This window comes from Amphiura filiformis, chromosome 12 (assembly GCF_039555335.1).
Source record: "Amphiura filiformis chromosome 12, Afil_fr2py, whole genome shotgun sequence".
NCBI lineage: Eukaryota > Metazoa > Echinodermata > Ophiuroidea > Amphilepidida > Amphiuridae > Amphiura > Amphiura filiformis.
In genome coordinates, this window is record NC_092639.1 from 53,618,292 (window position 1) to 53,643,743 (window position 25,452).

At 40.5% G+C, this 25,452-nt stretch overlaps 1 protein-coding gene across 1 annotated transcript in view; it reads right to left on the reverse strand.

Annotated features, from left to right (window-relative positions):
• Positions 1–1,772: 1,772 nt before the first annotated feature.
• The window catches only part of LOC140166409 (uncharacterized), a 32,057-nt gene continuing 8,377 nt past the window's right edge, over positions 1,773–25,452 (reverse strand). Inside the window, exons 2-6 of the mRNA XM_072189865.1 lie at positions 21,721–21,801; positions 12,081–12,217; positions 8,341–8,533; positions 5,424–5,573; positions 1,773–3,634 (exon numbers count right to left, since the gene is read on the reverse strand). Of these exons, the coding sequence (XP_072045966.1) occupies positions 3,297–3,634; positions 5,424–5,573; positions 8,341–8,533; positions 12,081–12,217; positions 21,721–21,801 (899 nt within the window). The 3' untranslated portion in view covers positions 1,773–3,296. The remainder of the gene's footprint in view (positions 3,635–5,423; positions 5,574–8,340; positions 8,534–12,080; positions 12,218–21,720; positions 21,802–25,452) is intronic.

Here is a 25,452-nt window from a genome sequence, read left to right on the forward strand (position 1 = left end):
TAACCAATACACTTGTTGAACTTACTGTTATTATTAACATTGACTTTTTTTTGCTCTTTTCACATTCTAAGCATATAATGCGAAAATACCTTATATGAAAATAAAGCTTTGATTCACAAACTTATAACTTATATATGGCAAAGTGCAAAATATCAATCAAGTTAAAATGTCAAATTTTACCGTATTCAGTAATCAAACCTACCAGTTTTAACAGTCATTAATTTCAGAGCAATCAAGATCGACCAGTGAAAAATAATATCATTGCAGGCAAACTAAACACCTATAATTCTAACATTTCATGAATTTAATTTAACACAGGCCTGATAATTATGACAAAACATTATGACTGTCCTTTCATAAACTCTACCTACTCAACTCTGTCAATATATCTTCTAAGATTTATTTGTTTGTTTGTGGATTTTTTCAGCCTGTAAAGTTGTGAATAACTTTGTATTTTTTATATTTTTTTAATAAATTCCAAGAATATGGGATTGAATAATTGGAAAATGACTTAAATATAATAATATAATGGCATGGGTCTTAATTATTTTGTTCAGTAGCACTAATACCTCATGACTACAGAATTGAAATATATTAATATATTGCACAATTGCTCTGAAAACCTTGTCAGTCATGCTTTTCAAAAACTTTCTTATGTACAAATTGCCATACAGATTTGGTTAAAAAAGGGAGTACTATAGCACAGATCAACTTCTACTCTACACGTATACAATTAGCACTCAATTGATTAAATATGTTATAAATGTTTATATTACAATATAAAACAATCGTTTTTAAAGCTTTTGTACCAAAAGATTTGGCATATGCAGTACTGCACACAATGGCAGCAGAATATGCCAAGTACATAAATCGTTCATAGAACAGTACCGTTCATTATTATTTTTACGGTAACTTCCTTATTATACGTACACACCTCTATGAAGTTACACACTAAATACACATAAATTAGCAGGGTTTACCATGGAAAACAATTTCCAAGAACCATTCAAACTTTAAATCTGATGTGATCAAGCACAAATGAGCACAATATACATGTTAGTATATCAAGAAAATCTTTTCTTTCATTTTGCTTTAAATCTTGGCCTTCTTTTTCAGAGCTGAAATTTCTAAATTGTAATTTCAAATTGAAATTTCTTTCTTCTAACCTCATTGATGCTTCATCCAGTCACATAATAGTACTCGCCCATTTTCCATCTTGAATGAGCCCTGCATGTACATAATGACACACTAAATTATTAAAGACCTATACTCAATTCACATTCTGTTGTACTGTTATCAACAATAATATAATTCACTACAGAAGTATACTATACTCTATTGTTACATCTTATTATACAACTAAACTTTTACACAAAAATAAGAATAGAATAATGGAAGAAAATGAATTCATAATAATGTGCAGAGTATATATAATTTGCAAAATGGGTGTAACTTGTTAGGATTATAAATACATTCAATTATCGTACATTGGAATGAAGTACCTATCTGAGGTGTGGGAATTTGTTACATAACAATGTGTACTTAAGTTTGTTCGGCTTTTATTAGGCGGAAATTATTCGGCTTTTGTTACTGCACGCTCGCGAAAAGCATATAAGCGTGCGCCGGTCACGCATTAAGCAACGCACAACTAGCGTAAGCATTGCACCCAATTGCATGCATGCCATTCTATATTAATACACGGTGTTATGAGACTTATTTTTCACGCCTTATATAAACCCAACAAACTTTATTAGTACCGGTAGTCATAATCATGTACATGTATGGTAATATCCCTAATCTAAAATGTATTATAAACATGAGAAATATTAAAGTATAACATTTCTAGAAGATGCTTTGTAACCTCATCTTTAAGGATTTTATCAAACTTGAAAATTACCATTTTAATTTATCAGGTTACAACATATTTTGTAATCAATTATTTCCCTCTAATATGCAGTAACAATGCATCGTGTTTTAGCCGCGCCTTGTTTACATACTGGCATACATATTGCTTCTCAATGCTCTGTTCTAAGATTATTTCAGGTGATTGAACATTTTTGATATCAAAATATTTGCTTTTTGGGTTTGAACTCTCATTTCAAATCAAAACATATCACAAATGTCTGGTTGAACTAAACAGGACAAATACTTTGACTCATTCTCACGATTGTTGACAAGAGTTGCGCAATTCCATTGAATTTTCAAAAGGTATTTCCTGAAACGTTCACCAAAGTTTCAGGTGAATGTTCAACAGTATTAATATGCCCTCAAATGATTATTCTGCATGGCCAATTTGCATTAGTTAGTGCTTTAACATTGAAGTTACTGCACCAGTGCACATATCAATCATACTCTCACATTTTACTTCAGATTTAAAACCTTAAATTTCTGATATATTGAAAGTACCATAAAATAGTAGAATTACTATTGAATTTGAAAAATTTTCTGCATTTGTTTTTGTGTTCCAATTTAAGCGACTAAAAAGAGCAACAGCAAAATATGTTCCTTTTATATATCTAGATCTATGTAAAGATACTTAATATTTTGTATTTAAAAGGAACGGAAACAACTGAAAATCTGTGAACCATGAAAAATCAATATTAAATAGGAACATTTCTGCTTTCACAGTACATAAAATGATACAAAAATGTTAATGTTCAAAACAGAATAACATTCTGGACAGGTAATAATAAAACATAGGTACATATTCAATAAAATTCAATTCAGTTAAAATGTACGGGGTATATCAGTTTGGAATACAAATGACATTAATATACACTATCACACAGCAGAACAGATGGATTTTATAACAAAGATAATGCCACATTGTGATACCAACACATAAATCAATATGATATCCATTATGTTATGCCAACCAACACTGCCAAATATGATCTCAATGCTGTGCAATATGCACTAGACTTCCATTCATTAATGGATGGATGGACTTCCTTCCATGCAATGGATTTCCATCAATATGTAATTCCTTCAACCTATCCCGGTGACAATAAACAAGATGTGGCAAATACAACTTTTTCCCCATGTGGCATCTTTCTTCAACCCAAATACAATACGAAATGCATTTTGTTGCAAAATGTTATTCACAATAGGTCCGAAACCACGCTGGAATTCCTTAAATTGTTTTTCATATACACTTGAAGTCCTATCTTCACAACTCTCATGACTTGTACAAACCAGGTGGGTACACTCTATTTCAGTTTCAACTGTGCAGGAATCCCAGCAGTTTGGGTCTTTTTCATAAAATCCCGACCGACTACATTGTTTGGAGCGAATCATTATTGCACAGTTTCCCCATCGTTTGATCCCACATTTCTTCTTCTCACCGTGTCTGTGGTATCATTCTCCTTACTGTCCATTCCTATATCCTCAACCTCCTCTTCCTCTTCGTCGTCATCATCATCATCCACACATTTGGCACTGTCCTCATCAGCATATTCCTTCCCTCTTGGTACTCTGTCAATCAAATCAATGTTGCTAAGATCTTCATCTTCGGTATCGGTGGAATGAGTTGATGCTAATGGTCGGAAGATACCAGGATTTAATGGATCTGTACCGTCATCACTGACCTCGTCATCTGCTTGCTGACCTGGATCATCCATATCCTTGCCATCAGCTAAAATGAGAATAAAAGTATGAAAATTGACAGTTAACCTCAAATGAATACAGGCTGTGTTTATGTTTATTTTATGTTTACGGGATCAAAAAAAACATTCCTGTTATACGGGCCCGACTGACCCAGAATTTGCATTTTGGAGATTTTTTTTTAATTTTGCGGGTTTTTTTTGCCAAAATTTATCAATTTTGGCTCAGGCTCAACATTTTTAGAATTAGAAAATATATATTTTTTTTTATAGATTTTAGAAAATATTCAGATTTTTCCCGATTTTTGTGAAATTTTAGGGCAATTTTTTACCCTACTTTTCGCTGCCTGATGGATATATTATGTTGTATTTTGATACGACAGTCTAGTTAATAATCAGTGGAAACTAAAAGGGTACCAAGCACTTTGATTCAGTCTGTATTATGTTAGCTAAGTAGCTAGAATTAAATTTTACAATCTATTTGTTCTGGGATAATGTATAATTTGACATACTTTGCATTCAAGAAAATGAATTGCATATTTAAGGCAGATTAAAAGAAAAATACATGTTTAGCGTCTGGGTTTTTTTAAAAAAAAGAAGGAGGAGGGGCTTTTTATTTTTTATTGAAAAATAAGTGCAAAAACCCATAGCCGGTTTAAGCGCACACAAAAATACCTGGAAAAAAGGAGGAAGCCTTTTTTATTTCATTGATCTGGTAGGGTAGGCCCCTCTACTGAACACAACACTTTTCTGAAGTGCTTTATATACATTTGTAAGGCTATAGATGGTGTTTCAACTTCTGAAACATCTTCATTAAAAAGTTATAACTTAAATTTTAGAAAATAAAAAGAAAATTTAAGAATCTTCAAAAAAAGGAAGCCAGAGGGGCGCTAAACATGTATTTTTTTACTCTGCCTAATTATTGATTTTTTAATTATTAGATGATGCATCTGAATCATTAAATCTCAGTCAAACCTTGGCACTCACAATATGATAGTATGGATTTTACAGTTCAAGTAATTTGCATAATTGCTATTATGACATCTAAAGACTTGATCAATTTGACATTACATACATTGTATCTCCAAAAATCAATAATTACGAAAACAAAACATCTGTATAATAATCAGTGGCTCAATCTGGAAAGATTTTAGCAAGTTGTGAATGCTTCACTATGATGTATTTTTCAACTCATGCCACTGATTAAAATTTTACCCAAATTTTCAATTGCTCTTGTTATAGGTTTAGTTTTACAACAGACCCTCTCAATTATAAGTAACACTTCATGTACATGTAAGTCTATTAAATGCCTCTTTAAAAACATGAATGTATATATTGAAGAAATCGGGAAAGCAAAAATCTTATCAGGTCAAGTCTTCTTGCTAAAGAATTTGAATAAATATTTCAAAATCTGTTCAATTTTGTCAATCGTTTCACAATACGATGCGCCACCAGCGGTTGCTCTTGGCAGTCAAATTTTTGACTCCAGAGTCGACATCACCTTTCTAGCTGCTATTGAATTTTCACGCGAGTGTGATAATAAATATGTTGAAAACAGCTCCATGAAGGATACCCTGTGATCAATTGATCGAAAATAGATCTACTAAAATTGTTATTTTTGTGTGCAATCACATGTAACATCTTTATAATGACATTTAACCCACAATGATATATGTTCCAGCATTGTATTTGTATTACATGTATGCAGGCTTAGGATGTCGACATTTTCCCATGATGCACTGCATATTTTGGCCTCGACCCAGCGACCGCTGGAGGCTCTTCGTATTGTGAAACGCAAGAATTGAGGACATAATTACTTACAGCATAATTGTTTAGTGACTTGATTCATAGCGACCCCCATATTGTTCATCATGTCCATCATTCTTTGCATAGCTTTTTCTGTGTCTTCTAATCGCTTCTGTAATGCAGCGACATCAATTTCAGATTCATCTCCTGCTGGGTTTGCTGCAGCTGTATCAAAACACAAATTTTTCAAAAGAAAAAATTATGTAAGGGGCTAGATGCAATAATTAACATTAACAAACTGCCATAATAAAGATGTGTACGGTACATTATATGGGGAGGATTAATAACTGAATATATTGTCTGCCAAAAATTACTGCCACTTAAAGGTCCGTAACCCGATCGACAGCATCATCCCTCCGATTTTTTTCATTGTTGATGAGGTTTTGGTATCACATAATAGATACTATTTTTCTCATTACTATCCTGAAATTTGACGCTCCAAGTCGATGTATTTCGAGAAATCATGAAACACAGCGGTTTTTACAGGTTACCAGTTGTTCGCATTTTACACAACACGGGAGTTTTGGGTAGTTATAGAATGAAATCGGAATAGATTCGGAAGACTTCACCCCAGTACCAATTCGTCCGCAAAAATACATCAAATCGGCCCCTAATGTCAAACTATAGATGGCGCTATAATGATATAAAACAACCAACAAAAATAAAGAAATACATAACAGGCGAAATAAATAAGGAAACATGCCCTATATTGTCAAGCATGATACGAGGAATATGAAAAAAATTATGAGAGCACCCCCCATTAAAAAAATTAGTTAAAAAATAAAACAAAGAAAAATCATAAATATGTGAAAATGTGCATCATATAGCTAAAAATAAAGAAATAATTAAGCGAAGTAAATACAGCATGGGCTATCTTGTCAAGAATGATAATGAGCGCAGTGATATGTAATGTTTTTTAAGATTAATCAGTATGAATAGGGGTATAAAAGTGTACAGGGGAGAGCCGGTTTTCAGTGCCAAGGCGAACACTTCCTGTTTCCACCGGGACATGCGCTTTCGGCCGTTGTTTCGGGATGCCTGACCAGAATGCAATTCACGCGTACCAGTGTATTGGCTTGCTAATATGCTAATTATTCACATTTATGCTGAAATTGTTCCCATTTTCTCACATAGATTGATAAAGGGGACAATATTTGACATTGTATGTAAGTTTGAAGAGAATCCATATCCTAAACCGATAGGGTTACCCCCTTTAACCAATACTTAAAAAGGTCCTTGACCCGATCCACAGCCTCATCCCCCCATTTTTCTTCATTAAAATTAAGGTTTGGGTATCAGAAGAAAGCTCATATTTTTCTCATTATCCCAGTGAACCTGCACCTTGGAAATGATTTTTAGCAATAGATAATAAAATGACATCATAGAGGTATTTAAATGTATCCAAAAGGTGTAGAAGCATAACAAGCATTACAAAGGAAGTAAAACAGTCAACTCAAGAAAGAAATTTAAATTTATCAAAAATGGTAAAACTGAAAAAGTTGATTTAAATCAGTGACTTTTAAAAAAACAATCTTTTGATTTAAATTGCGATCTAATTTTTTAAATCATGATTTTAAAAAATCAATTGATAAAAACCGTGCCAACCCTGTATCAAATCAGCCTACATGTAGATACAAAATTGTTGATGATTGTTGGTGCAGTTAATAATTTTGTACAGCAAATCCATGAAAAGAGTCATGAATAGATGAATAGAGATATATTTATTAACCCATTTCTGATGTGCCAAATACCTTGCTAAGGCTAAATATAGCGCTTTTCAAAATTGCATGTACATTTGTAATTTAGTATTCATTTCCTTATTTAAAAATGGTTGTTCAAATTTACGAGATACGACTTCAGAGCAAAAAAGGAACAATAAATCATTTTTGATAGGGAAGTCGCCCATTCTTGACTAATAACAATAGCACGTAAGCAACGTCTAGTGCAATCAGTCTCTATTCATTTAACTTTTAGTCATAAATATTATGTACCATAGTTGAATTTGTTCACATGACTTATTTTCACAATATGGCAATTTGAATCTAAATATTTGAGACACCTGTTGTGCAATTGTAGTTGGATAGTGGAATTTTGGTCTTTTCGTCAGTTGTAATATCTGTGATAACTACAAATGTGGGAGTATGCATGGGAGGGGGGTGTGGAGTCTTAAAAATATTTCCTTCCAACATATTCACCTGACACTTGGTGACACCTATTCTTTATGTTCACAACCTGGAACACCCACACACAATAGCAGACATGTTGAGGTCAAAATGCAATAAACATCATTGCTGCCTTGCGTTACTATTTAATCAATATTAATATGCTATTGAACATGCAAACTAGTACTCCCTATTCCAGAAAAATACAGCACTATTTTTTTTGGATTAAAAAATATCATCCTCTGTTGCCAATTGAAACATAGGTAGCTAAAGCCTAATCCTTTATTTAGTTCTAACTGGCAATGAAAGTCAAATTGTAGTTTTTGTAAGTTATGCATTATAATTTTTGGAAAGCATATTTTCTAACCTTTTTCATTTAAAAACTAATTAATTATAAAAATACCATAGCCTATATACTCAATATAGACTTGTGCCAAGTATTAGAATTTTGTCACTGCAAGTGCAATTGTAAGAAAACATGCAAAATTGCATGTTTTAGCCCATTTTCCTTCAAATTGCAAAAGTATTAAAATTTGACTTTTATTGCCAATTTTTCTAAAGGATTGGGATTTAGCTATGTTTCATTTGGCAAAACAGGATAATCCAAAAAAAAACCCAAGTGCTGTATTTTTCAGGAATCGGGAGTAAAAATAATGCACATTGAATAACAACATTGATAAAAACATGACACAAGGCAGCAATTAGTATGATCAATAATTAACAATATTAAGAGTACAAATACACGAGGCAGCAATTATCGAATAACTAACCTTTGGCTTTGGCTGCTTTGACTTCTGCTGCTGCCTTCTTTTTGGCCCCTTTTAGTTCGTCCGATAGAGTGCGCTGTAATTCCTCTGCTTTACGCCTTTCCAGTGTCGGACCATATTGAGTTTGGAACTCATTGAATGACTTTTGTGAAGGTGATTCTTTACTAGTTTCTGGTGTCTTATCTTTTAAGAATATCTAAAAAAAAAGAGGTCAGTTAAAATAATTATTTCATGGCTATGCAATATCAATTTGATATATTAAAATATTGGGGTCTAATTATTTTTTTTCCTTTATAGATATATTCACCATTCTCCTTGAACTGAAGTTCAGGCCCTCGAAATCCGCGATAACGAGGCCGCGCCGTTCCCAGAAAAAAAATTGGAGGTCACAGAAAAAAAATTGTACTCGAATTTCAAAAAAAAAAAAAAAAAAAAATGCATTCAAATTCAATGCATTTTGAAATCATTAATAGAGTATGACATGAATACAAATTATCAATTTTCATATTAAAAATACAAAATATCTTGAATTTTTTTTTTAGGTCAACCATGAATGATCCTAGCATCTAGGTCTAGGTCCAGGGACACTCCAAAACCGAAAAAACAAAACTGCAATTTTTGAATTTTTTCGAAAAATGGGGGGTGGGATTATACTCGAACGTGGGACTATACTCGGACGAATACGGTATTTAATGTTTTTAAATGCATTGCATGAATGTGTTTATAACGTTTTAATTACTTTTAATTGGCCTCATTTCAATTTTCATGGAAATTGTTATTGTTATTGCTAACAAAAGAGAAACCTTTCACATAATTTTGGAAATTTGAAAAATTTCTAAAATTCTGAAATACTAAAAAAAAAAAATTTAAGTGCAAAAGCTTTTTCTTCTGGGTAAGGATTTTTTTCTTACATGCAACAGCGTTTTTATTGCAGGGTAAAAATTTGATAAATAGGTCATCATATACAAAATGCATGCATGGACCTAGGTATCCAATTTCCAACCTGCAAGAAAAAGGCTGTTGCATGCAAGAAAAAAATTCTTACCCAGAAGAAAAAAGCTTATGCACTTAAATGTATTTTTCTTGTATTTTCAGATTTTTATTAGATTTTTTTTTCAAATATCCAAAATTTATGTGAAAGCTTTCTCCTTCCTATAATAAGCCATAAAATAGCTATTTTGATGAGATGAGGCTAATTAAAGTAATTACATACACTTCGCGCGGGTCCCCGCTAGATGGGAGCGTTCACCATAACAGGAATAATTACTGAACAGGTAGAATCATTGAAAGGTACATTTTATTTTTTTAAACCTGTCTTTTCTTACACTTTCTTTTTTAGTTTCTTTTGCTTAGCTTGTGATTTTCCGTTTCCATGTTATTTATTTATTTAACCTCGTTCCCATTATTTTCTAAATCTGTTCTTTCTTACATTTCCTTTAGCTTCTTTGTTTATTTGCTGCTTGTGATTTCCCGTTTCCATGTTTTTTTATTTAATTCTGTTCTCATTATTTTAGCTTCTTTTTTCTTACATTTCCTGATTAGTTTCTTTCCTTCTTTGTTTCGTTCCCGTTTCATTTATTTACTTTAACCCGTTGGCCTATTACTCGTACTTTTTTGTCCTCATTTTAATTTTATTTTTCTTTATAGTACCGCTTCATGTTGTTTATACAACAAACAACTTTTTCCGTATTTATTACGTCCTCTCATAAGCGTGTCTGCGGACATGTTCACCCGTTATCATAATCCCGTGACCCGTCCATGTACCTTTTTGTCCTTTATTTTTCCTTCTTTCCGTATTATCATGTCCACTGGTCTCTGGCTCACAGTCGCGTGGCTCTGCGCCGTTTACGCGCCCATTGGCGTAGTGCACATTACGCACGAGGCGCATTACGCGCTGCCGGCCAGCTGCAGTAACGCGTAGGCTGTCAACCGATTTTCATAACAAAAACCCGTTTTTTACCCATATTTTCACTGTTTTTGCAGCCAATTCTTGACCGTTTTCAACCAAATTTTCGCATCTCGGTTTATTCCCCGATCTCCCGTATAAATTTGGCGACATTTGGATCGAAAATGACGGAGCCTTTATATACATGCAAGATACATAGATACAACATTCCCCTATTTATAGTAAGATGTAGGTCCGATTTTGGGGTGAAATCAATTTCACCCCAAATTCTCTTTTGGGGGTTGGGCAAGGGTGTTAGGCTTGGTTAGGTTTGTATATTTATAGTAAGGTTTGTGAGATGGGTTAGAGTTTGTGTAAGGCCAGGAAAAACATGTTATTAAAATTTCTGCTATAATTACTTGATCATGTCGGAAATGCATCCCACAAGATAATTCTGAAGATGAGGAAGTCCAACACTCAACTCTTGTTCATTGTTGTATAGCAGAGCATAAAATGTAGGGTATTTTACACATTACTGACTACTCTTTACAATACATTCTTCATGCACATTAGTACTTCAAGATGGGGGCCCTCCCACATACCTGAAGAGTGGGGTGTCAACAATTTTATGAATCATCGTTTTTATATTGTGCATTAAATATATCAATTTCAGCCATGTATGCCATGTTATTAGGCAAAGAAAAAACTTTGAAGAATGCCTCTCATGTACAAAAGTATAGGAAATTGAACATTTAAAACCACTTTTTTAGGATGAAGGAAGCATTGTTTTCAAAAACGTCTGAAACAGGTCAAGAATTACTTTAACATAGATATATGCATTTTTTATGTCACAAACGGCCTCTTTTGGGGTGCTAAATCTGCTAAAATCGCCTGGGCTCGACCCCTGCGAGTTTTTTTTATCAAAGCCCACTCTCATGCATGAATTCGGGCCTCAGAATGGCGATTTCTTACTTTAAAAAGTCTAAAATCCATGAGTTTTTAGGCTTTTGGAGCCCCTGGACCCCAACCGTTAAGGGCGAGCGACAAGGCGCTCGCGAATTTCACAGAAAATTTAAAGCAACATAGTTTAAGTTCCCAGACAGGAAATATTTTTCCAATGCCCTGCTGAAGTTGTGAAACTTTTGAATGTGAAAACCTTGAAGGTTTGGTTTTCATTTTTTTTTTATTATTTATTTATTTATAACATTCTGCCAAAGCCTTGCAAAGCCCAATAGTGCTCAACCGCTACTACATGTAAATTAAAGGGATCCCAACCGAATATGACGAGACAGGGATATGGGAAGAGGTCCGATTTTAGAAGCAGGAGGAAAACTGGAGCACCCGCAGAAAAACCTACGAGGACGAGCATGGAGAGGCAACCAAACTCACATGTGGCAATGCAGGGAAAGGGAATCAAACCCAGGCCACAGTGGTGAGAAGCAAGTGAGAAGACCACTATAACCCATCCTCCCAAATTTTAATAAGGGTGTCAAAATTTGAATCCATTTTGATGGCAAACATGGCTGCATGTATCCCTTTTATTTCAATAATTTTGTAGTTTCAATGATTTTGACACTTCATCGGCTCTATTCCATAGTGGAATGAAGCCGACGACTTATATGGTGTTCTAAATTGTTTTACAATTTTAATAACAGGTCTAACATTTACATCTACCGTAGACTGTGTGCACATGTGCATTTCATTTAGCAAAACAGTACAATAACAATTTAATCCACAAAAATGAGTACTGTACTGAAAATCAGGAATACATGTAGTCTTTTCCATTTTTTTTTTTTTTTTTTTTTTTCATTTTTTTTAGCATTTTCTCCTTAAATAAAAAACCCTTTGAGATTCTTACCTTGTACATGATATAGGCAAAATATAAAAGGATGCCGACGGCATAGACGGGCAAAATAGAACCCATTAAACCGCGGCCACGACTATCACCAGCTCCTTGTTTACCGGCAGCAAAAAAAGCAGAACTTGAAGTATCAGCTGAAAACACATAATTATAAAATATCGTTTAAATATAAACTTGGACCCTACGCATGTACATATACAGGGTGTATCAAAATGATTGGTACCGGGATATGTGGTAGTTTCAAAAATATATCAAAAATATAAAATTGCTAATTAATATAGTTTTTGTACTACAAATAGAAAGGGACATATGTTAACTTATTGATCTAATAATCTGAAGATAATGGGTTGATGCATCTGGGAGCTATTATATTGTCATTTAAACGAAGATCGACGTAATCATGGTTTTACCACAAGATGAATAGGTTAACTGCTTGAACCATTTATTCCATACATGCTCTTAAACAATATTTCACTCCAGTCTACATAACATAAAATTGCTTTACACATACTTTTAGAATATAGTTCCTGAAGTCTCTGCCTTACGACTCTGGCAGTGTGAGGTGAAGTCCTATCTTGAATGAACTTAACACCTGGGATGGGTCCATTTTGTAACTGCGCATATCAAATTTTGAAACATTGTTAGTTATAGCATGTTTGCATGGGATCATCCTTGCTCTTAGAAACTGTTTTCTAAATCTTCACTGCACTTCGCCATAGCTTCATGAAACCTTACTGAAGTGTCGAATACTGTGGAGCCATTCTCTTACCAGGTCTAACCTAACAGACACTGTCTACAGTCCATAACCATTCTACCACACCATCTACTTAGTAATCTCAATGCATCTTTTACTACAATTTAAATTACACGCCCTAGAAGGTGTAAATACACAAACCTCTTTCACCCCGCATAAATTATATTACGGCTTTGACATTACTTTCGACCAATAACTATTGATTAGAACATTTATATACATCATGAATGAAGACATAGGCATGGAAAATATAAAACATTTCCGAGATTTTCAACATATCATTCTCACAAGGTATTTGTAGTAAAATAGAGCTTTGAAAATGGTGCGCTACGGATCCAGCGTTACGATGAAAAGTGTAAAAACACCTACTTTCCTTTAGAATGATGTAACTTCTGAACGAAATGTGCTATCTTTATGATCTAAAATTCCTAGTAAAGATTAAACTACTATAATTTCAAATATTTAAACAATTAACTCCAAACTGTTACAAAAAATAGTAAAAAAATTCTGCAAAAATGAGAAGTCGTCGGTACCAATCATTTTGATACACCCTGTATGCACACTACATGGAATATGCTGAATTCCATTAAGATGGAAAGTGATTTTTTTCATGTGTACACACAGGCCTTCCTTCAACATGCTTGATTATAGCTTAACCCTAACCCCTCAGGGCTTTTTGCCGACGGGAAGGGAAAGAAGGAAGGAATAAAGAGAGGAAAGAAAGAAGTTGTTTGCTCTGGGTGGGATTCGAACCCGAGCCCCTCGCATGCCAAGCACACGGTCGGCGACACCTTGCCACGGGTATTGGGCTTCGCTGGCCAGCGAAACCGTGCCTATATTATATCATTTTGGGCGATTGCGTCATCACACCACGTGGGATGCACGCACGAACAGCACATATATGGGGGCCATCAAGTAGTATTTTGTAGTACACGGTACGGTTAGGGTTAATAAATGAGTATCACTTGTTGGGAGTGAAATTGCAAATAATGCATGCGTTGGGATGTTGATGTGTCTAATGCACAAGTCCTGCAGAGGGGAGTGCATAGATGCATCAACATCTCAGTACATCACCCCATTAATTTTTCTTTACCCTACAGTCAGGAAAAAAAACTATTTTAGGCAAAAATTAGTCCCAAACAAAAATGTTTGGTAGACTCATAACCGGTGCGATCTTACCTTTCCGATGTTGATTAAGATACTTCTTGCATCAATCCCGAGATGCGGAAAAACCAATAGTCATTTTGTCCCACATAAATGAATAAATAACAAAAAACCCCGATCCCCGGTGGACTCACCCAAAAGGTGACGTCACACCATATGATCGCCCTTATCCGACTTGGGATCCCCTACTCGGACCAAACTTGTAGGGGTGGCGGGGTCCGGGATAATCAACATCGGAAAGGTAAGATCGCACGGTTATGAGTCTACCAAACATTTTGTTTGGGACTAGACTCAGTACACGGTCGATCTTACCGTTCCGATGTTGATTAAGATACTTCTTGCATCAACATCTGAAAGATCGATCTAGCAAGTAACCGACGGATGGAGGTACAAGATTGGTCAGCATCTGATCAGGGATCGGGAGCGGGTAACGATGGTTTTCGCGAGGTCAGAAAGTATTTTCCCCCAACGAAAAGGAAAAAAAAAAGACCACGCGATCACAGACATAAACCTCCTTACTTAATAAGTTTGGTGGTTAAGAATAGCGACACTGGTTCTTACCATGCTGAGTATTCTGTATAGTCTGAAAACCTGGTACCCGTACACCACCGTATTATGATCGCCGAACAATGTCCCGGTAAACCTCCGCCCGTCTCTGATTACTAACGTAAGCGGAAGTATCGTAGAGAAGGGCGAAGGTGGCTTCGGGACACCGCCTGCTAGATCTCCTCAAGGGACAACCGAACGGTATACCCAAGATGATGAGATAGCTCGTGTCGAGTGGGTCGTGGGGCCTTGAAACCTTCGCGATCCCCGGACCCCACCAACACCTGGACCAGCCATTGCGACAGCGGCTGGACCGAAAACTCTGTAAGGGTGATGAATGCGGTCGTGAGTCCTCGCAAGGCTTGTGTTCGGAAGAAATAGTGCTGCAGCGCCTTATCGGACACCCCAGCCTATCTTTGGCTTCAGCGAACCTTGCCCAACCCTGGGGATTGGAGAGGGGCGAATGTCGGTATGCACCGCGCCCGTTCGTAGTCACGAGAACAGAGCGCCGAAACAGTGTCGCTCCAGTGTTTGTGAACACGGAAGCTAACCTCGAGACCGTGTGCAACTCAGCACCGCCGTCCCGAAGCCAACGCCAAACCGGAAAGCCATCTTGAGAGTTACGTATTTAAGCGTCGCTTTTGGCGGAAGGTCAAAAGGTGACCCTTAAAGTAATCTAAGACTGTGTTGGGATCCCTTAGGAGGATCACTTTCCTTTTTGGTTTTTCACTCGTTGAACATACCGTCGAGGCGTAGACTAATAAGGTAACCATCGGCTATGATAGTCGACCCGTCTCGAAACCTCGGTGAATGGAGAGGACAGCTGACTTATAGCTGGCCCCAGTGGCCCGCTGAAGTCTTGCTTGGAACTTTTCTGTCAGAAACTCCGGAACTAGCAGCACATAGGCTCTAGCGGGAGAGCTATTTGTCTCATTGCACCAAGCGTAGTATGGAGCCAGACTCTGGCTATACGTACGGAGGGTAGACTTCCGTCTAGCCCCGGCGATGAGAAAACAGCTTCTGATGAACAGTATCCCTCCGCTGCGTGTTCCCTGGTAAGGGCCATGCAGCTAACTGCAGGTGCTCTAGTGATAGACTGGGTACCTCCGCTCCGGGCATCCGGAGTAGATCTGGTACCTCGGGGAGCGCCCGCGGCCTTGCCGCTAGCAGAATGACAATGCAGTCTTCCCGCCCGATCTTGGCCACCACCCTCATAAGTAGTGAGATCGGAGGGACTGCATAAGCGGTCATCCCTCCCCCGTCTATGGACAGAGCGTCCACGGTGAATGCTTGGGGTCCGCGACCCTTGAGCAGTACACCGCAGTGGATGATTGCGATGAGATGCGAACAGATCTTTCGAGGTGGTACATCCCTTGAAGATCGTCTGAGCGACCTGCGAGGAGCAAGGGACCATTCTGCTGGTCCCGACACCCTTCCTCGTGACAGATTGTGCGCGAGGATGCTGGTGACGCCCGCGATGTGTATCGCTCTCATCGTAATCTGCCTGAACTTGCACCACTCTATCAGGTGTCGTGCATGCAGGCTCAATCGTGGTGGCCCGGAGTCCCCTTGTCTGTTGGGGTAGGCTACCACGGTTGTGTTATCCGTCAGGACAACGGTATGTGATTCCACGATCACCTCCTCGTAAGCGCGGGAGGTTGATGTGAAACTCTGTCTCTATGGCCTCCATAGGCCCGAGACGGAGTCTCCGTGGATGTGGACCCCCCAGCCCCGTTTTGACGTTATGGTCGTCACTATGTGACATACCGGGGGTGCAGGAAACCTGACACCCTGGGTCAAATTGGGCTGATGGGTCCACCACCAGAGTTCCTCTCGCGCGATCTCCGACAACGGAACCGCGAGGGATATTGGGTGACGACTGGGCCTGCAAGCAGGCTAGAAGGTGTAGTTGGGTAAGCCTAACGTAGAAACGGCAGTACAGTACGAGGTCTACCATACTGGCCATTAGGCCTACCACCTTCATCCATGCCACAGCGGGTTTTGCCCGAGACTCGCCAAGAGTCAGGCACACCGCACCATGCTCGTCACCCGCTCGGGTGAGAGCACCGCGAACCCCTCCGTGAGGGTGATCTGGGCCCCTACCAATAGTGGTGTCTGCGTCGGGACCACGCTGGACTTTTTGAGCTGATCAAAAATCCAGGGTCCCGCACCCTACGGACTATCAACCCCATGAGACCCGTAGTCTTCAGTGGAGTGCGTCCGTATATGAGCCAAACGTCCAGGTAGCAACTGATGTTGACACCCCTGTGCTTCAGGTACGCTGCCACCGCTCTGACCAAGAGTGTAAAACACCCTGGGAGAGATGGACAGGCCGGATGGCGGTATCAAAACTGGTAATTTTGAACCTGTACCTAGAAGCGCAGATGCCTCCGATCTTGAGAGGCGATTGGCATATGCAGATAGGCGTCCGAGAGATCTAGCGATGCTGTTCCCATGCCCCTGATGGGGCAGGTTAGCACCGAGGCGAGAGTCCCCATTCTGAACCTCTTGGGCCTGAAGAACGTGTTCAACAGTCTGCGGTTCGGATGGGGCTCCCGTCGCCGATCTTCCTTGGAGCCAATGGCTCCAAGATCACCCGTAGAACGGGGGTAGACCGGGACAATCGCCCGCCTTGAGAAGCTGTGTGATCCCTGTCAGTAGTGCCCGACGCTGGGGGCCGTCTGACGGCACTACTGTGGACCTCTGAAATGTGCAGACGAATGTGGGAAGACTGGGTTGCCAGTCTGTAACCCCCACTCACCACTGACCATACCCAGGCGCTCAGAGAGATGGTTTCCCACCTCTGGGTGAAAGCCATAAGCGGTCGTCCACCGGGAGACCCCCCGGTGGAAAAACCGCTGAGCCCACCAGGAATGCTCTGCTTAGATACCCTTGGAAGAGCGCCTGCTCTTCTTCGGGGCTTGCCAGCTGTTCCTGTGCTACCCTTGCGCCTCCCGAATGGGTGCTGCAGAGGTAGTGGGCTCGGGTACTGTTGGTGGTGCACGGCCTGCTGAAGTCGGAGCTCCTACCCATGGTGAGGGCAGTTTCCGACCTCTTCAGAGTGCTCCCGTTGGTAGCTTCTTTGCACGGTCCTCCACCGTGGCGCAGAAAGCATCCAAAGAGAAGAAGGACCCTGCCTTTCCATCGCGTTGAGCGATTGGAGTGGCAGGCCCCTCCCCCCGGCGCTGAGTGGACACCCTATGGGCTAGGCCCATGGAGCTCTCGTTGAGGCTAGCTGTTAGCACCGCTAATAGGCTCACCTCGCGGAAGAGCTCAGATGTTGTCTGAGCGTGATACGCTTGACGACATCTGGGTCCCTCTCGGATCCCCTCAGGTAGGTCCCGTGGTCCTCCTGCGTTACACGCAGAGGAAGCGTGCAAGCACGCGGCGTCATAGCTCTACTGAGCTCGACAGCCCGACGATATCTACCCGTGAGGTTGGCCGGGAATGAGAGTGCAGGCGGCCCCTGTGAGGAAGCAGCAGCTGAGCATCCTACTGAAAGGATCCCTGGTCCTCCTCCATGGACTCCCCTTAGGGGTGTCCGGAGGAAGATCAGTGCTGTTGCTCCCCTCGCGGGGCAGCGGGGAAGGAGACTGTAGTGATGTCACTACGGACTCAGCTTCCGACTCCTTTCCCTCGCCCACAGTATCCGTATCATGCTCCGATGATGACGGTAACTGAGGACGGGCATCTGAAAGCGGGTAAGAAGGCATAACCACTGTGTGGCTCGCCGACTACCTGCCAGCAGAAGAGGGAGTACTCCCGCAAGACCCTGAGGTATCCGCCATGGCACCACTGGGTCCGCATGCTCTCAGCAGCCGTCGTCCTAGCGCTAGCAGCACGGGGCCTACCCTGATCAAGATCTGGGTTAGCCCCATGCCGGCTGGCCTGGTCAACAGCTGATGTTGGTACTGCGTGGCCAGCGCGAGGCGACACTTGCCACGGTGCTAGGCCGTGGAAGAAACACCCTGCGGCGGGTACCACGGGCATACCCAGCCGGCAGCTGACCCTGAAAGGATCCGCCACCAGGGTAACCCCATGGTACTGCAGTACCAGCACCGCCTCCCCTTGTTGCCACAGAGACTGTGGCGACTAAAGCGGTGCTGCGTACCGGTGCGGTACCAGCGTGGTACCCGTGAGGTTCCCAACTGTGGACCGCTGTACCCTCGCCACACTGCGTTCCCTGTTTGGGGATCAAGCTGTGTGCTGGCGTGGTACCGGCGCGGTACTAGCGTAGGTGCCCGTGAGGGCTCCCGGCTGTGTACCACTGTACCCATGCCTCACTGCGTTCCCCGCAAGGGGAACAAGCCGTGTGTATGGGTACCCCGCTATACCGGCTGTCCCTTGGCTAGAGGGAGCTTGCCTAGTACCACGGGTAGCTGAGCGTGCATACCCCCGATCAATCACCTCGCCACCTGAATAGGCAGCGTCAATCAATGGAGCTATGCCCTGTTGATTTAACAGTGATCGATCAAGAGAGGGTAATTGACCCATTGACGGTAATGGATCACCCACGCTCCGCTGGCTCTCGAGGACATAAGTGGGTTGTTGATCAGCTAGGCTGTTCAAGCTACTTACTGTACCCTCTAGAGCTTCGCCCAAGGTCGCTGTGTGTGGCGGACCACTCACGGCAGCTATGGGCGGGTGCATAGCGGCTACCACTGAAGTCAAGCCGTAGCTCGTCTTTGTAGCTGCCACCGAATGCACCTGGGTCGCTGTCCGTGAGAGACTGCGAGCCCAACCCCTGAATAATCGCCAGCCAGTCCCTGTGGACAGCCAGCATCTATTCTAGGGCCCAGGGTATCACTCGGCGGTCCCGCCATGGAACGCTGCCGTGTGACAACCCCAGTTGGTTCTGCTAAGACTACACCCACAGCGTTAGCAGCGGTATCGTCTCTGCTGAACCCATGCATGCTAGGGTTCAACCCAGGCAAGCCCGGGTACCCTTGCATGCTGCCCGTCGCTAGCTACTACTGTGGCTGTTTGAGCCTGTAGATATGCCTGCAACAGACGGGTGTCCTCCTGCTAAAAACCCGTGAGGATTTTCGCTAGAGGACTGGTATCCTCCTGCTACAAACCCGCTAGGGTTTTCGCTGGTGGTTACCGCTCTGCTGCCTGCTACTTTGCTCCGACGTATAGTCAGTGCTTTCGCTGGCTGCTGAGCCTTTGGACGCTTAGCAGTCCCGAAGGAACCGCCTGCTTGTCCGGGGACCGGAGCCCCTTAAGCAGACCTGCCATGACCCATAGGGGCTGTCACAGCAGAATCTACCGTATCGACTGGTATCCTCCTGCTGCAAAACCCGCTAGGGTTTTCGCTGGTGGTTACCGCTCTGCTGCCTGCTACTTTGCTCCGGCGTATAGTCAGTGCTTTCGCTGGCTGCTGAGCCTTTGGACGCGCTTAGCAGTCCCGAAGGAACCGCCTGCTTGTCCGGGGACGGAGCCCCTTAAGCAGACCTGCCATGACCCATAGGGGCTGTCACAGCAGAATCCACCGTGTCGACCTTACCAGTGCCCTTGGTAGATTTCTTCTTCGCCTTATGGCGATGACGGAGCCTATCCAAATCGTCAAGCTGGAACTCGGAGAGTCCTAAGCAAAAGAAAGACATCTAGAAGATCGTGAGCACTCCCTGTGGGTGAAACAGAGAGGGTGTGGGTCCCGCTCCGTCACCAGGGAAGGGCAAGCCCGACAGGGCCGAGGCGAAGCGAGGAGAAAAGGAGGGGGGGCACTACCCCCCCCCCAACACGCGACTCAAGCCCAGTAAGCAAACCTGAGCACGGAGGCTGGTCGCTAACGTTAGTGGTAAAGTAAGGACTGGCTAACTTTATTACTAAAATGTCAGACGGGGCCCTACCAATCCCCACCGTATGAATATCTGATTAAGTCGTCTTTATTGGACGGTAATGAAGACATAACGATAGAGTAATCACCCTAACATAGCAACAATAACCTACCGTACATGAAATACAATGTGTATGTACAAACATCTATTGTAACTTACAGGCTGCAATGGTTGTTTTACGTGGGAAACAAAAAGATTCGCGTCAACGAGCGGCCATTTTGAATTGCTCGTGTGTCCCGTATACAAACGGAGGCACGATATGTAGCTAAGTTTTGGATCGTTTTTTTGTCACTTTTTCGCCAGAAAATGTCGTCAAAACTATCCTCAGCCGAACAATACCGGTTTGGTTTTACCTAAGGTGTGAAACTACAACCGTATATCTCGCCTTTGGTCGAGAAATTGATACACAGTGCTATGAACAATCGATAGGCACGTCTGTGTCAGTCGGAGACCAAGGAGGATAAGGGATTTATCATATGGTGTGACGTCACCTTTTGGGTGAGTCCACCGGGGATCGGGGGTTTTTGTTATTTATTCATTTATGTGGGACAAAATGACTATTGGTTTTTCCGCATCTCGGATCGATGCAAGAAGTATCTTAATCAACATCGGAAACGGTAAGATCGACCGGTGTACTGAGTCTACAATAATTAGGACAAAAATGACTGTACTTTGGGTGAAAATCACCCTATTTTGGGCAAATATTGATCTAGTTTTGGCAAAAAATCGCAAATTTAATAGGAAAAGTGTCCTGATTTTTGCTCCCCACCACAAAATTTTTTACTTTGCCAACCCCTCCCCCTGTGCCAGTGCCTAGTTATACATGTAGGTATTAAATAATGTCATATTCTGCAAACATGCAACAAAGAACGAAAGGTACAAATTAATAATTTAAAAACGAGAAAAGCACTAAGCGAGATTCACAGCGAGAAATGCAAGATTGTGATTTCTCTCTAAGCCTCTGGGCAAGCCTTGAAATAAGCAGGCGCTGGGAGCAAATTTACCCTCGTAAAGCCACCAATTGCTCCTGGTCTTTGTAAAATTCACATGAACCAGGAGCAATTTTCTAAAACAAATTGCTCCTGGTTCCAGTTTTGCACTTCATGCAGTAGTGCTGGTATGCTGTATTGTATTTATATGCAGAAAAGGATTTACTATTTGAAAATTGCTCTTGTGTCTTTCAGAAATTGCTCCTGGTTCTTGTAAAATCCCAGTGATCCAGGAGTAGGCCTAATGTTCAAAATCAAACTGCTCCCGCTTATTTCAAGGCTTGCCTCTAGGTAAGGGGTAGATTCGACATTTTAAATGCATGTATTTCAAAACTGCATAATACCTGCTCTACGAGGATCTACTGCTTCTCGTCTACGAGGGTTTGGTCCCCCTGGTCCACGTCCACGTAAATGTGGAGGTAAATCTGAAATGGAAAAAAAGTAAAAATAAAAGGTAACACAAATACATGTACATACAAATAACAGAAACTGAGTAAAACTAGATGACAGATCGTCATCTTCTAATTTTACAAAAATGTACCCCCTCCCCCTCGTTTGGAGAAAAACGGCTCCTTTTTTAAAAAATCTTACAATCATGGTGAAATGTATACAAAAAAATAACAACCAAACTGCAAAAAACAGGAAGACACTTTCTTTGGATTGTGATATAAATAAGATACTGAAAATATCAAAACATGCATTCGAAATCAAAAAAGGTTGTCACCCTTTTGCCATGTAGTCTACCAACTACCACCGTGTCATACACATCGTACATGTACATAGCAATTTTATGGACAGTGTGAAGAAGACAATTACGGTGACAAGATATATTTGATGGGCGAGTCAGCGAGCCACGGTGGTGGCAAAAAAACACTGAATTTTATGACCAACTCGTAGTGTTAAATTAGAGTTCACATAGCAATGCGGGCGGGTGTCTTGAGCTGAGACAGTTGAAATCAATGCCACGTGTTTGACCTTACAGGGGTCAGAGATACGCATATATTCAATGTATGAATGGCTGCTGGTTGAACAGCGATGCGGATATAGTATTAATTCATCACCGGGACTGAGAAATGCGACATTTTCGATGTTTGTACCGGGGAATTTCAAACACAAGAGACTCCGCGGAGATTTCTACAAATTCGTCCTAAACCAAAGGGTTGGGGATCGCATTTTTATCTATCACTAAATGTTTCGGAATTGAGGTCGGCTAAAAAGTAGACCATTTCGGGGACTGTAATTGGTGTAGATGATGTCACATTTTGAACAGTGGGCGATAAGTGACCAATTTGGCTAGTAAGAATGAACGCAGCTTTCAACAGCTGCACTCGATCCAACCGCGATCGTATATTGCGTATTTTAAACTACAACGCGAACACACGACCTTGGATACAATGCTAACCAATCACGAGTGCGTTGGCATGGTTGGATTCACTTCCGCGTTACTCACGCACAGTCGCACATGCTGGCGTACATCGCGCAGTGTATGCAAAAATTTGTCATGCTAATGAAAGCTGCGTTCATTCAATTGGAATTTCAGCACAAGTGTTTGGCCTTACTCTACATGTAACTTGTAAGTATGCCAGGTGAATTCAAATTTGCCATCAAACTGCATCATTTTATATCAAATTAAAGCCCTTGAGTAAAGAAAGTCAACACTGAAAACCTTTTGTCATAGCACTTTCAAAGTTACATCTAGTCAAAGATTGACTTTCATCAAAAAGATTCTGCTAGCAAAATTCCCAAAACAGCATTACGGGGTGTTTCTAGATCTTAGTCTCATGACGATAGCAGCTTTTAAAATGGAACTGCTATCAAAATCCTCTGAAATTCCATGTGCTGAGTCTCTCATCACCAAAAAAAAATCATATATTTGGGTCAAGTGAAGTATAGACAACATATTTATGAAGGTTTCCTTGAGCAAGCGGTTCTTTTAAATTTCAATGTAAATTTGTATTGCCGAGTTAGGCCATTTTGACTGACTAGCAAATGTGTTAAGGATACGATGTACATGATTTACCGACAAGTGACTCATTTCGGATTTGCGATCATGAATTTTGAAGAAAAAGAAGTTTCCACAGGCTTCGTTGGGATTCGAACCAGCGATTCGAAACTTCCTTTGATTACGCGTCTAGCGCTTTACCGCTCGGCCACGGTGGCAGTTGAGTGAAGGAGTGTAGGCCTAGAATGATAAATCTCATACATGTGTAATGCCATCTTTAGCCTTTTGTTTACTAAAAAAAGACGCGTTTTGTAAAGATAGATTAGCCGTTTTTATGCATAAAGAGCACGAACGTTTGGGAAAGGTTTCAAACAAATAATAAAGACACTGATTTGATGATGAAATTATGTAAGTCGGGAAATATCTCGTCATAATGTTTTGTTTTGGTTTTAGGAATTTGACCTTAAAATTTATGACTTCATGACATTATCATTCAAATCAACAAAAGATATTTCAACAGTATATGGCCTCATTCTTTCACTAGAATGTTTTGTACATGTATGTGAAATAGCTTCAACAATGGTTCGCTGCATAATGATAAAAACAGCCTTAAAAAAGGGCGAGAGGTACCATATTTACGGACTCAGGCTAAATTTTAAATTGATATAAAACGTTTGTTTTTTGAGCGATTACAAAAATTAATTTTTGTCATATAAAGAAACTGTGTCTTGCGTGAATTACACTAGTTTTTTATTCTTAGGGCTCTTTGACTTCTTCAAATAATTTTTTAAATGATAGAGTGAATCCCTGGCCCTCTATAATTACGCACAAAAGATCGAGTCCCTTAATCGAGGTTTCCTGTCAAACCTACTAACTTACTCTAGGTATCGGGTGCCCTGGAGTTTCAATTATTGGAACTGGCTGTTACCCACTAACCACACTGGCACAGCATGGTACATGTACACACTGAGCTGACACAGCCATCATGCATATGAAATAGGGCCTGCGCTGTGCAGTGTGGAACCAGTCAGACATGATCATGATCAGATGATAGTCTTGCCAGCAAGACTTCAGTCTTTCAGTGTCTTTATCATAAACATAATGACATATCTACGGACCTGAGTGAAGTCTTGCAGCGGTACATAGGGATGCACTGTACGTTTAAGAAATCCAAACTTCAAGCATCAAGAAATATATCTTGAATTTGTCAGTTTTACCTCAGAGATGTTGTAGACCCTCTCTACACAGTGCAGAAACATCACAAGGAGAATGCTGCTCATTAAATCCAAATCATGAAAATAAAGCATTAAAGCAATTTTGCAGAGCAATATTTTGACCACTTTTGCACTAAGTAAATTACATGTACTCCCATGAAGATTGCAGGTTTTACCAACTCAGGGAATGTTTATAACCCACCCAAACGATGAGATCAATGTATAGGTATGCCAGGCAAACACATTTGCTAGTCAGCCAAATTCGCCGACAATGTCAATGCATTTTTACATAGAAATTTAAAACAACTGGCGAAGAAAGAAACCTACATAAATATGTTTTCTATACTTCACTTGACCCAAATATATGATTTTTTATGGTGATAAGTCACTCGCACATAAGATGTGAGAGGTATTTTGATAGCAGTTCCATTAAAAAAAGCTGCTATCATCATGAGACTAAGATCTAGAAACACCCCCGAAATGCCGTTTTGGGGAATTTTGCTAGCTGAATCTTTTTGCAATGTTTTATGACATTGTTTGATGAAAGTCAATCTTTGACAAGATGTAACTTTGCTACGGAAAGTGCTATGAAAAAAAGTTTTCAGTTTTGGCTTTGTTTACTCAAGGGCTTTAATTTGATATATAAAATGATGCAGTTTGATGGCAAATTTGAATTCACCTAGCATACCTACAATGTAGATGCCAGTACGTATGTGATTAAAATCATCCATGCAGGCCAAAACTGTCCTTGTCTTGAGAGTTCCTCGTCTACATCCTTGGAGCCCAAAATGAGCCCACATATTGTGATGTTTCTTATTTGTGGAACAGATATAAATAGAGTGCACTATAACTCAGTATGCTGAGTTATAGCAGAGAAGATGTAATAAAGAGGAGGTTGATCAAGCTATCCTCAAACAAAT